Consider the following 14,879-nt stretch of genomic DNA (forward strand, 5'->3'; position numbering starts at 1 on the left):
AATTTTCATAGCTGATGAGGTTTCCCATTTCCACAGGGCCTTGCTGCCTTGGAGGGCTCGCAGTTGTAGGCTGTTCAGGTTTCTGTGGGTGTGCACTGATGGCAGCGATGATTAGAGCCCTTTCCTTTCTTAGAGTAGGATCACTCTTAGAATCATAGAGAACCTAAGGCAGAGGGTCTATGAAGAGGACCTCCAATCTTTTTAGAAGCTTAGGTGAAATAAGTCCTGCTGCACAGGGTGAACTGGACTTTCAGATGGCCTCAGTGTGATATGCTTCTAATAAACTCTTTTCAAAATCAGATCCCAAGGTCTAAAGGAACACAAAAGCAGAAGTCAGGATGACACCTCCTGTCAGCATGAAGAAAACCCTGCACCCAAATCCAGAACCCCTTGACTGCCATTCCCCTTCCCTCTCTGCGCCACACACATATACCCTGCCTTTTCATGTATCAGGATGGCTCATGAGATGGGCTCACCACTGCTCTGAGCCAAGAGAAGTGACACGATGCGGAAGCATGACGTTGTGTTGCATTATATTCATTTATACAACACTATTCATGCCAAAGTTTTGTTCCCTGCTAGTGCCAGTTGCTCACTAAAGCCTCTGAACTTCAATTAACAAGCATCAGGTAATTTAACACTTGACTCCCAATAATCCCTTTATTTTAAGGGGCCTCTGGCGGATGTTGAAGCTCTCAGTAAACAGTCCTAGAAATACATTCGAGATTCTCTCAAATACCAGTTGAATTTATGACCCTTAATGAAGAGGAGGGAGGAATCTATTCAAAATACTTTCCAACTGGCAGCACTTTATATAGACCCCTGTAACTTTATAGAAGGAACCCCTGGAGGGGCAGGTGCCACCCTGCAGAGGGACAAATCCCTCTGAAGTGCCTATAATGAAGAAGTAGACACCATAAATAACGTCTCCCCACCAGAAGTCACAGCAGCCTTGGTCCCCTCAGGTCCTCTGCCAATGCAGGTCAAGCTGGGAAGACAATGGACTGGGCCACCCTTTTGTGACACCTGCCTGCATGATGCATGAAGTCCCATTTCCTCCTGCTTGGAAGTTGAAGAACAACAGCAGTGAAGCACCTGCATGGGACCCTGACTCCTGGTCAGCTCAGAGGTTTTGTGCCATCATAAATTTTGAGCAGAGAAGGATGCACGGTTTACACTGGTATTTCAAATGTATGTAATGGCCCTTTTCCCTAACCTGTACATCTGATGAATGCACTGCATGTCAACGCTTCCCCATTACAACTGCTTCCTGTGCATGTTTCATATATTTATATATGTATGTATGTTGAAAAATAAAACAAAAAATTAAAAATAAATAGATATCAGTGACCCCTACTGGCCATTTCTAACTAGCCATTACAAAGCACAGCTCGCTGTTGCTTCTTGTCCCCAGTGTCCCCTCCTGGGCACAGTGACTGGGCTGTGGCAGCCCCCTGCTCCTCAGCTGACCACTGGCTCTGCACTGTGCTCACCCAATAAGCAGGGTGTGCATCCCACCCTGTGCCCAGCACAGTGCCTCCAACCCCCACCACATGAGGCTTCAGGGCTCTGCTGTGTGGCCTCATCTCGCCTCACCCAGCCAACACTTTCTGCAAAGCCTTTTTGCCCCAAGGGATGCCAGTGCCAGCACAGGTGTACCCTGCAGTGGACACTGAGGAACTGCCACCTTTTCATGCCAGAGAATGAGCCTGATGAAGGGGCAGAGAGAAGCCTATGCCCAAGGGGAAGAGCAGATGCTTGAGTGCAAGAGAAAACCCTACCAGGGAGCAAAGGCTGGAGTAATAGTGTCAGCCTCAGATCCAGACTCCAGGGCCTCTGAATCCGTTCCCCTTTGTCGAAACTTGTTTAGCTTGTCATGCTAATAAAGAGTTTGAAGTGAACCAAGCTAAAAGTATGTGGAGGGGAAAGGGGGATGTATCTCAGAGCCTGCATGGGGCAGCAGATAGGGCTGAGGTGCAGCCCTAGGGCCAGACATGGCATGGGGCAGAACTCCCACCCGTACACGAGGGGACGTCGTGAACGCATCCACATCAGGGTGGTGGTGGTGGTACTTCCCTGGAGAGCAAAAATGGGGCGAAGGATCCAGCCCCTCAGCCCTTGTTTGCTTCTGAGGGCACAGCAGGGGCTTGCAGGCTCTTCCAGGAAGAGGCATGTGGCTGTGTGCTGTCTTCTAAGGAGCCTTTCTGCACGCCTGGCTTGCTTCTCCAGCTCAAAGAGACTTTTTTGTTTTGTTTCGTGAAATCTGCAGCACTGCCTTCCCCGTGCAGCTCTCGTTGTTTATAGGGACGGGTTCAGGCAGGCTGGGGAGGAATTACCTTTCCGTAGGACACGCTTGGTGCTTGGCTGAGCGCTCAACTTCCCTGCTCCAGGAGAGCTGTTGAAGGCCAAGGAGACAGTCAGTCTGCAATTAGCCTCCCCCTCCAACCATCATCGATGCCCCCCGGGGCTGGTAATTATGGACTCCCATCCTTTGCACCCAAGGTTCAAGCCTTTCGAAGCATGGGCTCTAGCTTCATGAAATGACCTTGAAATTGACTGCAACAGACTCCTGCCAGGTTTCTCTGCAAACATGGAGACACGCCAACCTCTGCAAATACCCAGGAGCAAGCTTGGAGGTGAGCTGCGAGGAAGCTCCAAACATTCTCTTCAATAGGATCCCATTAAATGCTCGCGTGCTCTCAGTGAGATAGGGAGGTTTTATTGCTAGAGCTGCCAGCTGGAAGAAAACAGGACAGGGCATGGCTGGAGGTGGGCTTCAAGGCACTCTATCATGCATGCCAGGAAATGGAAGGCCTGGCAGAGGTCCTCTGACAGCTCGTCCTTCATGCCTGATCCTTCCCAACCTCCCCTGGCAGCAGGAGGCTGCAAGGAGCGGGGATGCACCTCCTAAGGGCTGCGCCCTGGGGCAGCTGTGGCAGTGGCTGTTGAACACAGAACGGGAAGCCAAAGATCACAGGGCAAAATAAGATCCCACACAGGGAACTTGGGGGCTTTCTGAAAGGAGATGGCTCAGTTTTTTGAGCTGTGGGAGATAAAGGTGATACATTATTTCTCCAGCTACCCTCCATATATACCTGTCTCTCTTCCTTTTCACGTATATTTGAAGTTAATTAGCCAAATATATATGTATACACTTTTTATTTTCTTGGTGACTCTCTTCTGACTTCAAGAGAAATAATCAAGTTATGCTCAAGGAATCCATATCTCACAACAGTGTGTGACTTTTCCAGCCCCGCAGGACTGGCTTGAGGCTGACACATGGCTCTGAGCACTGGGAATCATCTCTCTGAAATATCTCATAGAGCTACTAAACAGCTGTCAAGTCCTTGGCTGTGGTGATGGGAAATGTCGGCTGGGCCACCCCTCTGTGGCTGCTCTCCAGCGAGTGAATGATGCCTCCTCACACTCAGCACCCTTCCCCTCCCAGGCACCCATCCTCCTGACTCAGGGGAAGGTAGAAGCCTTACTCCACAGCCTGGCACTCATCTTCAACACCCTGGAGCAGGAGGGTTTATAGCTTTATGGGGTTCATCATTCTGTATCCTTACTGTCTATATAAATGTCCAGCTATTTCTGTAAGTGTACTGGACATCTTGTCCCCCAGCAATGAGTTCCCTGGATCATCAGTTTTTAGGATAAAGGGGATCCTTCCCATCGTTAATTTTGACTGTAGTATTTCTGATTTTGCTGAGTGCACTGGCAAGCCACAAAGGATCCTAATAAAAAAGACTGCTGAGTCTCAGCAATATTCCCTAGGGACTTCAGGGTCACAGGGAATGTGACACTGGGCTTGGGCAGCATTCCTACAGGCTTTGGGGAAACACAAAATATATCCTGGGGTAGCCCAGGGAGGCTGCCCTCACTGCAGCGCTAACATGGAGGAGGGTGAATCCCAGAGCTCTCATGGGCTGAAGCACCCCTCGCAAAGCCACCAGGAGCAAGGGAACTGGTCTTGTCTTAGAATCATAGAATGGTTTGGGTTGGAAGGGACCTTAAAGCCAACCCAATCCCAACCCCTTCTGTGGGCTGTCACCGCCAGCTCTGCTGCCCAGGGCTCCATCCAGCCTGGCCCTGAGTGCATCCAGGGATGGAACAGTGGCAGTTTCTCTGGGCAGCTGTGCCAGTGACACTTCCCTTCCTGGAGCCATTTCTGATGGTCTCAGCCACCAGTCCTGGGAAGTTCTGAAGGGCTTTTGGAGCATTTATACCACAGTAAAACACAGGGCAGTGTGGAACTCAATGGGTTCACTGCAAATACACATCTCCCTGTTCTCCATCCTTCCCCATATTCACCACTAGTCCCACTGTTGCTGTTGACCACAAGTGTTGCTGTGTTTCCTCCCATCCACCCTCCGAATGGCGAGAGATTACTGAAATGGTGAAAATCACACAGGAAGAGCCATGAGCTCCTGCACTCTCGACCTTCACCCTCTCCCTGCCACACTCTTGCCCACCCTCTCCATGTCCCCGCTGCAGGCACAAACACCTACTGCCCATGGAAGCTATTTCTAAGCAATCCCGGGCATCCGGGGAATGAGGATCTGAACAAATATTGGAGCGTGCGCGTGCGGTGAGCGCACACACACACACATCCACACAGAGACGGTGCTGCCACCGAGTCAAATATAGACCTTGGGGAAGGGGGAACAATGGCCGGGGTTGGGTTACATGGCTGCGGGGCCAGCGAGCTGCTGATGTTTGTTGTGGGATGGGAGAAACAAGGGGGGTGGCATGGGGGAGAACATTTGTTTTTACCCAGAGACCCCGGGCTGGTGCAGCACAGCAAGCGTGCATACAGAGAGGGTCACACCGAGCTGTGGGGGAGGATGCTGGAATAAGCTGGTAGCTCAGAGGTGTTTGCAGCCGTTCTCCAGCTGCTTCGCTACTACTCCTCTATCTCCCTTAAGGGACTACAGTGGGCAGGAAGGGGTGAGTTTTTCCAGGAGTCTGCACAGAGAAGAGCTTCTTTCTCTTCTCGCTCTGGGGAAGGTTCCTCAGTGGAGAAGAGGCAGTATCACCCGCTGCTGAAAGCAAGAATCCTCACCCCTGATGTCCAGCTGTCTCCAAGGCGCAGGCTGCAGACACCGGAGGAAAGGCAAGCAGCCCCAGCTGGCTTTGACAGGTAACTTTTCCATCTCACTGGGAATGATGGTCCTGCATCAGAAGGACGGTATGGGAGGGAGCCTGCAGCTGGTAGGCATGGGGGAGAGGCACAAAGGTGCTGTGGTGATGGGGGATTCCCAGTCCCATTCTGGGTCCCTGCTTTGTGGGGTTTCCTTCATTGGAGAGAGGAGCAGTGGAGGGATTCTTACGGCTAGGAAAAAAATCCTTCCTAATTCTGACCCAGCAGCTGTTTCATGCGAGACGCCCCTAGGGATGGCATGGCAGGGATCAGAGCACAGTAGGGTCAGGTCCAAGCCAAGTGCAGGAATCCCCTCCTCAGCCCCCATAACTTGGGTCTGCAAATAGAGTCACTTTGCTGGAGTTATCACGGGCAGCCTGGGGACAGCCAGAGCAAGGCTCAGAGTTTGCCCATGGATTGGACAAGAGCCCTTCAATGATGAGAAAGGAGAATACTTAGGGTCCATTGTGCCTGATGTGCCTGTCAGCTCCCTTCTGCACATGCTTTTCTCTGCCCACCCCTCCCTGTCTGTGTGCCTCACACCAAGAGGAATAAACCAAACCCCAGATCTCTTTTCCTCAGATGTGTTCACTTCACCCCTCTGAATCCCTGCCGTGGTTTCCCTTCTCCACTCCCCTGCCTCGGCATGCAGATCTCCAGCAGCCGATTTCCCCTCCCTAGCCTTGGCCACAGATTTCACCTCGGAGATGACTGTTATGGGAAAGCCACGTGTGTGGCTCAGCTCTCTGCAACCCAATCCCATCTCCCCCTCCCGCACCGCTCCGGTTGTGGATACAGATGCTTATGGGTACCGACACACAGTGTCGGTCTGCAAGAGCTTTTTCTAATGTTCATTCAAACAAGTAAGGTTTACCTGCACACAGGTATGGCCTTGCAGTGTGGTGCAGTGTTTGGGCAGATATCCACAGAAGAGAGTGAGAGCAGGATGGAAAACTGCAGGAAGCATCCTAGAGCTGGGACACCTCAGTCAGCATCTGAGCTGCAGGAGACTGGGACCTGCCTGATCCTCAGGGCCTCTGGAGCAGTTCCACAGGGTGACCAAGATAAGGAAAGGCAGGCAGAGAGGAATGGTCTTTCTGCCTGACAGGAGAGCAGAAGGGAAGCAGAAAGGAGGCACATGAGGTAGGAGCCCATAGTATAGCTCCCTAGAGTTGTGCTGTCTGAACAAGCTGAGGTCTGCAGGCAGATGAGGTGCAGAGCTGGACTTTGGTGGGGCTATGAGGGTCACGGGGCTGCAGGAGGTGACAAAGGGAGGGCAGGGATGTGGTGGGGAGACAGGAACTGCTAACACCCACACGAGTACCAGGAGCATTAGGTTATTCTTGGTTCTCTGTGGAAAATAGCAAACTTTGGGGCCAGTGGAGTATGGAAAAGGTGTGGGTGATTTTTAATTAAGGATAGCTAGGCCTTGGGAGGTGGTGGAATAGTCCAGGTTTATCAAGTGGCAGAAAGGCCGTGCAAGGTGAAGAGAAGCACAGGCAGCTGTTCCTCTTAAAGACTTGGCTGCCCAGCCGCTCACACAGGGCTGTCTCCATGTTGGAGCATCGGAGTCTATGTCTCATGAGCAGCAGCAGGAGAAGCACCAAGGAGCACAGCTTGGTGGGATGGCTCCTTCCTGGCAGCTTGGCAGGACGCCTTCTTACTGGGGTGGCTGCCTCACGTTGCTTCTCTACTTTCAGACTTTAAATCCCAGGGCTTGAAAATGGAGGTGTGCTCACTGGAGGGACTGGAGTTGGCACAGGGGGGCCTGGGAAGGCATTTTCACTTCTCTCCGCATCTTGAAGCTTTGTAAAGCGTGGGGGGAATCTGTTGGGCTTTCCCGGTGAGCAGGCAGAGGTGCTGAGAGGGAGGTGGCCAACACCGAGCGGGAGCCCGGCACTACCCAGCTCCAGCAGCGAAGCCTCCGTGTATAAGGATGTCTGACCCTGCCCCCTCCTAAGGGGTTCCTCCGGGATCCGACCCCCAGCCCGGAGCTGCCACTATTCGTGGGTCCGGGGGCTCAGCTTGGCCCACGCAGTGACCGTGGGTGGGAGTCCTGCGTGTGGCCGTCCCCGGAGGCAGAGGGAGCAGGGCAGGGGTGAGCGGGCAGGGCGGGTCGGGCCGAGCCGGCCCGGGGGGGCTGCCTGCGGTTTGGGGCTGCGGGAGGCGGGATGTCCCGGGGAGGGAGCGGGGATGTGCAGGCACACGCAGCCGCTGGCAGGCGGCCGGGGCGCACGGCGGCGGCGGCGGCGGCGGGCGGAGCGGCACACGCGGCAGCTCCCTCCGCAGCCCCGCGCCTCTCCAGCCCCGCCGCCGCCGCCGCCGCCTCGCCGGGCATGGCCGCCCCTCGCCGCCGAGCCCCGCGATAGCACCACGAGCCGCCGCGTCGCCGAGGTGAGCACACACCGGGGAGCTGAGCTGGCTCCGCTGCGCGGCCCCCCGCCGCATGGGGGGCAGCGGGGCCCGGGTGGTGCGAGGCCCCCCCGGCCGGAGAGGGGAACAGCAGAGAGAGCGCATCCCGCACGGACCATCCCGGGGGTGCGGGGGCATCTGGAGGGGTCGTGAAGCTGCGGGGGGCTGAGGGGGCCGGGAGAGCAGAGCCGCGGCGGCGCGGCATCTCCCGGTGCATCCTGCCGTGCCACGGTAGCTCCGGGCCGGGGGACTGGGGAAGAGCCCTCGTTATGAGGCTGGACCCGGTCGCCTCTGGCGGCTCCCGGTCACCCGCGAGGGGGTGTCTGTAATTCCCCCCGGGGGCCCTAATGCCCCAGGGCACTGGAGGGGATTAGGGAGGAGAGAGCGGGAGCGTCCCTGCGCCCCAAGGCCAGGCCCGCTGACGGCCCCGTGGGCACCGGTTGCCCCCGGGATGCGGCCACCGGCGGCAGCACACGGGGGTCTGGAGCTCGAAGGGGCAGCAGTGGGGAGCCTCGAGCAGCAAGCTTTGCAAGGACGCGTGGTGATCGGAGGTCGGGCTTTCAACAGCCCTAAGGGATGGGCTGCCAACTGCTCGCCCGTCGGCTCTCAATTATTTTATAAGTTTCCTAGGCATTGCTTCACCCTCCCCTGAAATGCTGCAGCTGTCCGCCACTGCCCAGCATTTCAGGGCAGGAAGCGAAGGACAGTCTTGAGAGCACAGTGACAAGGGGAGCATGCGGAGGGAGGATGCTGTGATCCCTGCTGGAATTTGGCTGGGACACTGGCAAGCACATCCCGCAGTCTCTCTGAAAATGCTGTGTCCTTTGTGGGTGATGGTTTGTTTGTGGCGAGATGCCCTGAGCAGAATCATTGCTTTGGGCTCAGTGGGTGATTTTGTGTGGTCCATGTGTGTCAAGCCATTAGAAGTGTCCCTAGCACCTTGTCCTGCAATGGATGTAGGTGTGGGGGGACTTCTCTCCAAATCTGGGCAGACCCAACACAACCTTCTCTCACTTCACAGTGGGGCTCAGAGCAGCGTGGCCCCTGCCCATCACACCCACGCAACTGGATGGAGCCTGCTCCTCTTCACACTCCTCATGGGATGGCTTAACCCCTCCCATCTCATTATAGTAATATCCTTATGATATCACCCTAGAATTTCCTGCCCTAAACAACCCCAGAAGGCTGGGAGGGATCGAAGTGTTTTTGGAAAGTGTTTAATGCTACTTTACAAGGGCAGGAGGTGGTCAGAAAATCAATGGGTGCGGGAACTCGGGGCTCACAGGGCTGTCTGCGGGGTGTCAGAGGGAAAGGGCTGCACCCAGCAAGTGAGCGCTGCTCAGTGCTTCAACCCTGGGGTCTATCGCTTCACCCCTTTCCTTACCAAAGCTATTTTCTCTGGTGCTACTTACTGCCCTCTTACCATCTAGATCCACCCCACTCCCTTCCCTCCTAATTGAGCCAGAAGGAGCTTCGCATCTTAGCCATCGGCTTATGGGGTTTGCTTGCTGCAGGCTGTGAGTCTTTGAAAAGCAGCCCAGGTGCTGTGAGCATGGGATACATGCAGTGCAGGGACCTCACACCTCACTTAACACAGAGCTCAGGTCTCCCGATGCAGGGAGGGAAGGTGAAGGTCCCTTTGACAGCACTAGTTCATAGAGCTTTGGTTGGGGCAGTGTAGCAGCCTCAGCTGCTGTGCATTCAGCACTGGGTGTATTTGTTTGGTCTCCCAGACATATGTTTTAGAAGGCTTTCTGGTTCTTAGTGCTCCAGCGTTGCCTCAGAGGAAGAAGCCTGGAAGGACAGAGAGGTGTGTGGTGAGAAGTCCATACAAAACTGGATGTTTCAGCTCAGAACTTCCAGGCAGTGGAGAGGAAGGGACTCATGAAGTGACGCTGCAGTGTGAGCCAGAGGCCTTTCCTCAGCCAGCTCTTTTCACCTCTGTAGGTGTTCATCTCGGTGGGGCCACACTGACCATGCTCAGGAGCTTCTGCCTTCAGCTCATGTCCTTGCTTTGGATCCTGTTGGCCCATCACCAGCTTGCCCAAGGTGAGTCTCTGGGTCCTGCTCTTCTCTGTCCACCTTTTCAAATCCATCCCTGGCGCAGACAAGACTCCTCAGCTTATCAGCTCAAATAGAGCTGGCCTGATGAGGAAAACCAGAAAATGCTGCATCGTCATCTGGCACCTGGGAAGTGACTAATGGTGACTGTGAGACCCTGTTGTGATGGCAGCTGGGTGGCAGTGCACGAGCAGGTGGGAGGTGAAGGGTCCCAGTGCCCCACCTCTCACTGGGATGGGCCCATGGGGAGAGGCAGGGTGAGAGAGAGAGACGATCTTGACCCCAAATGGCTAATCCTGGATCCTGTGAGGCAAAATCCTGAAGATTAGCTTGCCCTCCCCCCACTCTGGGTAAGTGCAGAATTCCCAAAGCCATCTGCCAGGAGAGGTGCTCATGGGCAGGAGGGACAGTGATACCCATGCCTGGGCTGAGCAGATCCAGCACTACTGCCTTGGTTGGGTTTGGGAGGCTCCTGCCTCACAGATGGAGGTTTGGGAAGCTCATGCCTCATGGATGAAGGGGTTTGATTAGGGCGGGCAGTCACTTGCTGGCCTGGGTGTATGATGGGCTCCTGCAGAAACCTCTGAGTAGGTGATGTGGTAGAGGGGGAGGCTGGGGTGAAAGCAGACACGGGGCTGGAGAGAGCAGGTTGACATGGATCAGGAGTGAGAAGCGGCATGGCAAGGCCACGGCTCAGTTACAGCATCATTATGGTGGCCTTTAAATAAATAAACAGAACTGGATACCTGCTCCTCAGTGGGGTGCTTGGGCCCTGGCTGCAGTCTGCTGCATGCTAACAGTTTTCCTCAGGAATGGGAGCATCCCAGAGATACAAAGGACCCATTCTTGCTGTTTCTGCCTTTGGTGCCTTTGTGTCCTGTGTGTGCCTGAGCCTTCTCACCCCGGTGGTCCACGTGCTGTAGCACAGGCTGTAGGGTCCCATTTCTCAGCTACCTGCAGGCCAGCAGGGCCAGAGCAGGTTTGGGGTCACCCATGATCTCTGCTTAACCTCAGCCCCCTGTCCCTACCTTGCAGGTGATGATTGCAGCGAGCGCTGCAACCTGGCCCACGGCAGCTGTGACCAGGATGGGAAGTGCAGGTACGTCCACCTCCTTCTATGCATTTATCTGTCCTTACCCACACCTCAGCCTTGGCAACATCCCACCAAAACTGCCCTCTGCCCAGGGACTTTTGCCCTTGTGGTTTTTAGGTTTTACATTTTGGGAAAGAAAAGCAGTTTGCACCTCCCGTTCCTGCACCACAGTCTGTGGTACCCAAGGGAAGCAGTGCTTGCTGCCCACTCAGGTTTATCCTGAGGTTTATCTTCATGCTGTTTTGTTTATAGCTTTTGCAGTATCTGGTGCCACCTCCGCTCAGCCCTGCTTCCATAGAGATGCCCTCTTTTCTTAGCACTTGCTGAGAGCTGTCAGGATGAGGGAAGGCTACTGGGACACCATAGCTTTGTTTTGTTGATGATCTGTGGGTACAGAAGAGCTGGGTGTCACAACGCTGCCCTGTCCCCTCAGGTGTGACCCAGGTTGGGAAGGCGAGTACTGCGAGGAGTGTGTGCGTATGCCGGGCTGCCTCCATGGGACCTGCCACCAGCCCTGGCAATGCATCTGTCACAGCGGCTGGGCCGGCAAGTTCTGCGACAAGGGTGAGTCCCTGGCTGGGCGGGGGTAGCTCTGCAGGGGACAGAGGAGCGTCATCCAAACTCATCCCCATGCTGCACTTCAGGGTGCTGTGGCTAAAGTCCTGCATGCCCTGCACTAATAGGAGGGATGGCACAGCCAGAAGCCACATGTGGGTTCTCAGCTTGGGCTGCAAGGAGATGGGATGTGCCTTGGCTGTCCCCAGCTGCATGGTGGGAGCTGCATGACACTGTATTCAAGTGCTGTTATCTGTCCTAACAGTGCCACCACCATGGTGTGCCCCTTCCAGCTGGCATGCACAGCACCAGCACATCATGCAGGCCTCTAGGGCAACAAGGATTCTTCTTGCCACCTCCAGACCTGGGCTGCTAGTGCCTGTTGGAGGGAAGGAGAGAGAAGCTGTGGCCACTTTCCTATCCCCACTGGGTCTGACAGGGTGTGGGAACTGAAGTGGCTGCATCGACTCTCATTTCTCACTCCCCCCACCTTTTCCTTCCCCCTCAGACGTCCACATCTGTGAACATCAGTCCCCGTGCCAGAATGGGGCTCAGTGTGTCTACGACCGAGATGGGGACTACTCCTGCCTGTGTCCAGAGGGCTTCCACGGGAAGGACTGTGAGATGAAGGCAGGGCCATGTGAGAAGGCAGGGTAAGACACGGCATTGTGATTACAGACATCACTAGTTGCAACTCAGTTTGGCTTCTTGTCTCTGAGTTTCCATGTGCTCATGGAGTTAAGCCAAAACCATCTTTGGCTTTAGTTTAGCCTGGCATGCTGCAGTCCCGCTAGGGCTGTGACCTTAGCAGGGTCCCATTCCTTGTCAGTGTGGATACAATGAGCTGACACCAGTTGTGCCTTAAGGAGCATCAGTAGGGCCTGCATCTTCCTCAGATACTCAGCCTGCTGCCTCTTCCCATTGGGCAGCTGCCCTGTGCCTTGGGGACATCCCACCCTTGTCACTGGGGAGGCAGAAGCTTTACCACATCCTCCTTTACCGCATCCATCCACCTGCTCTGTGGCTTGGCAGCCAGATCCAGTAGGGAGTTTCCATCCCTAGGGCGGGAGTTGCTTGCTCTCCAGAGCCATGACCCGTTCTTCCTCTCTCCTCACAGATCTCCATGCAAGAATGGGGGGCAGTGTCAAGATGAAAATGGCTTTGCCAGCAACTTCACCTGCCGGTGCCTTGCTGGCTTTGTGGGGGCTCTCTGTGAGCACGATGTGGATGACTGCCTGATGCGGCCCTGCGCCAACGGTGCCACCTGCCAAGATGGTATCAACCGTTTCTCCTGCCAGTGCCAGGTGGGCTTCGAGGGGCGTTTCTGCACCATCAACATCAACGACTGTGCCAGCCAGCCCTGCAAAAACGGGGCCAAGTGCTACGACCGTATCAATGACTATGACTGCTTGTGTCCCGACCGTTTCACTGGCAAAAGTTGTGAGATCTCCATCCCTGAGCCCACCTGGGCTCCCCCCTACCACCCTGCCAATCACGAGAGCAGCTGGGCGATGAGGAGCACCACCAGCGAGATGCCTGCGGTGACACAGCCAGAGCCCGTGAGGACTGCGGTTACGGGGCGGCGTGTGGCCAACCACAGCGAGAAAGTGCCGGGAGGAGGGTTGTTAAAAATCTCCGTGAAGGAGGTGGTGACCCAAAGGGACTCGGGGCTGAGCGAAGCCCAGCTGGTGACAGTGCTGGTGTTCGGGGTGCTGACGGCAGTGCTGGTCCTCATCACCATCCTGCTCATCCTGAGGAACTGGCAGAGGGGCCGACAGCGGTCAAACTGGTGCCAAAGCCCTTCGCAGGCTGCCAGGAAGCTCCAAGATCAGGAGTGCCAGGTGGGCATGTTAAACTCGGTCCTCATCGAGCCCAGAAAAACAACGGAGCTGTGAGCACTCTGAGCCAGGCCCCTGCAGGTCATCGTGCTGGTAGACCCCTTGAACTGCACCCCAGGCAGCTGTTCTGGTGCAAACTGGGCAGTAGGGAAGGGCTTCTCAGGCAGTGAGCGCATCAACAAAACCCCACAGTGCTGGGCTCGGTGCAGTGGGACCAAGCTGTCTCCACCTGGCCAGTGCCTGTGCGAGTGGAGTTAGGGCTGCATGGGGCCAGCCCTGCAAGGGAGCAGCATTGATACCGCTCCAACATGAGTGCTTGGAAATGGGACTGGGAGTGCTGGAGTGCCGTCTCACAACTGTCTTCTGCTAGGTCCTCTGCAACTCATCTCTGTGATTACTTGGAAGTGGCTTTGCCCTGCTATTTCTGTTGGTGTTGGGATGTTTCTTCTGGGGCCTTTGGGATGGTTGTGCCCGCTCAGCGCTCCCTGCCCTGGAACAGGGTCTCCCAGCTGTTTCTGGTGGTTGTAGTTTGAGATACTGCGTTCCAAGGGCACAAGCAGATGCTCTTGCTCTGTGGCCTTGTGGTCCTGTGAGACAGTTTGGAAAGACTATGGAGATCATTTAGGGTCTCCTGTCCTTTTTTGCCCTGTGTGATGCTCCTCCCTCCTGCCACCAGACTTGGCATTACAAACATGTTCTGTACCTTTCTCCTGATGATCCATGGGGTCTCCTCTCCCCACTTATGGAGCCATCCTTTCTGGTATGGACACAGACAGCAAAGCTCCTTCCCCACTCCAGTGTGCACTTCTGCTTTACTGTTCGCTGACGGGGAAGTGCATGGCCTCTTCCTTGTGGGGCATTCAGGGCCTGAGCTGGTTCTTCTCACATGCCCTCACAGGTGAAACAGGAGCTGGATAAGACTGGAGATGTGCTGCAACTGGCTCAGGAGTAATACAAGATCCAGATCCTCATTTCCCCTGCTAGTCCCTCCAAGGCAACCTGCTGGCATTAACCTCAAACCAGCCATTGCAGTGTTTCTTGATAGCAACCAAGCTAAACTCTACGCAGTGGATATGAAGAAAGGATACAGAGCCAATAATGACTGTAGGAAGCAGATACAGCACTGCAATCTCCTTGCTAAAGCAAGGCTGAGAGGCACATAGCCTTGGTAATGGCTCTGTTCTGCCTTTTCTGGTCTGGTGTACAGCAAGCAGGGCCTCTCTGCCAGGGTCAGGATTTTCTGTGCCTCCTCATAGGAATGAGAGGTTAAACAGTGGAAATTTTAAGCACTAAACAACAAAACAACCCCTACTACTGGCCTGTAGGGTCACAGAACAGGGTTCGAGGTCATGTAGAAAGAGTGAGGACAGAGGATTGAGTGCTCAGCCAGGAGAGAGACCTGGGAGAGGGGACTGGGGCTCCATGAAAAAGATTATTTTTTTAATACATGAATGGATAATGTACCTTTATCAAATAAAACAATTACAAGCCCAGAATCTGTATCAGAGAATGATAAAATAATTTGAGTTGAAGGAATTTTCTGTATGCCAATCTCCAGCTCTCAGCAGATTCAGTGACATCAGCTTGCTCAGCTTCTTATCCTGTCCAGGTGTGAGCATCTGTATTTTCATCACTGCCCTCAAGAGTGCACACCCAGACTGTGGCACACGGATTGCTCCAGCCCATGCTCTGGCCCAAAGTCACCATAAACCTTTCATTACCTGGAAGCCCTTAATTTTGCTGGCCTGGCGTTGTCCTGCTGGGAGAAGTTGTCAGG

At 54.7% G+C, this 14,879-nt stretch overlaps 1 protein-coding gene across 3 annotated transcripts; it reads left to right on the top strand.

Moving 5' to 3' along the window:
- The first annotated feature begins 4,778 nt into the window (after positions 1-4,778).
- DLK2 (delta like non-canonical Notch ligand 2) lies at positions 4,779-14,598 on the top strand. 3 transcript variants are annotated; one of them, XM_015857801.3, is made up of 6 exons: positions 4,779-5,143; positions 9,503-9,604; positions 10,652-10,715; positions 11,143-11,273; positions 11,773-11,917; positions 12,382-14,598. In XM_015857801.3, the coding sequence occupies exons 1-6, from the start codon at positions 5,071-5,073 to the stop codon at positions 13,157-13,159; spliced, it is 1,293 nt and encodes a 430-aa protein (XP_015713287.1). In that variant the 5' UTR covers positions 4,779-5,070; the 3' UTR covers positions 13,160-14,598. The 3 variants fall into 3 exon arrangements, with proteins under 3 accessions (XP_015713287.1, XP_085399365.1, XP_015713288.1); XM_085543239.1 differs by lacking the exon at positions 4,779-5,143 and adding an exon at positions 6,842-7,241; XM_015857802.3 differs by lacking the exon at positions 4,779-5,143 and adding an exon at positions 7,379-7,537.
- The last annotated feature ends 281 nt before the right edge of the window (positions 14,599-14,879 follow it).

This window comes from Coturnix japonica, chromosome 3, assembly GCF_054131305.1.
Source record: "Coturnix japonica strain WE chromosome 3, WE-NBRP24, whole genome shotgun sequence".
Lineage (NCBI taxonomy): Eukaryota > Metazoa > Chordata > Aves > Galliformes > Phasianidae > Coturnix > Coturnix japonica.

What these genes read in the sequence shown, in the direction of transcription:
- DLK2 (XM_015857801.3), top strand. Translation starts at nt 5,071, where the DNA reads ATGTCCAGCTGTCTCCAAGGCGCAGGCTGCAGACACCGGAGGAAAGGC. An exon ending in CCATCACCAGCTTGCCCAAG is followed by an intron (nt 9,605 to 10,651) that starts GTGAGTCTCTGG and finishes CCTACCTTGCAG; the next exon opens with GTGATGATTGCAGCGAGCGC. An exon ending in CGGCAAGTTCTGCGACAAGG is followed by an intron (nt 11,274 to 11,772) that starts GTGAGTCCCTGG and finishes CTTCCCCCTCAG; the next exon opens with ACGTCCACATCTGTGAACAT.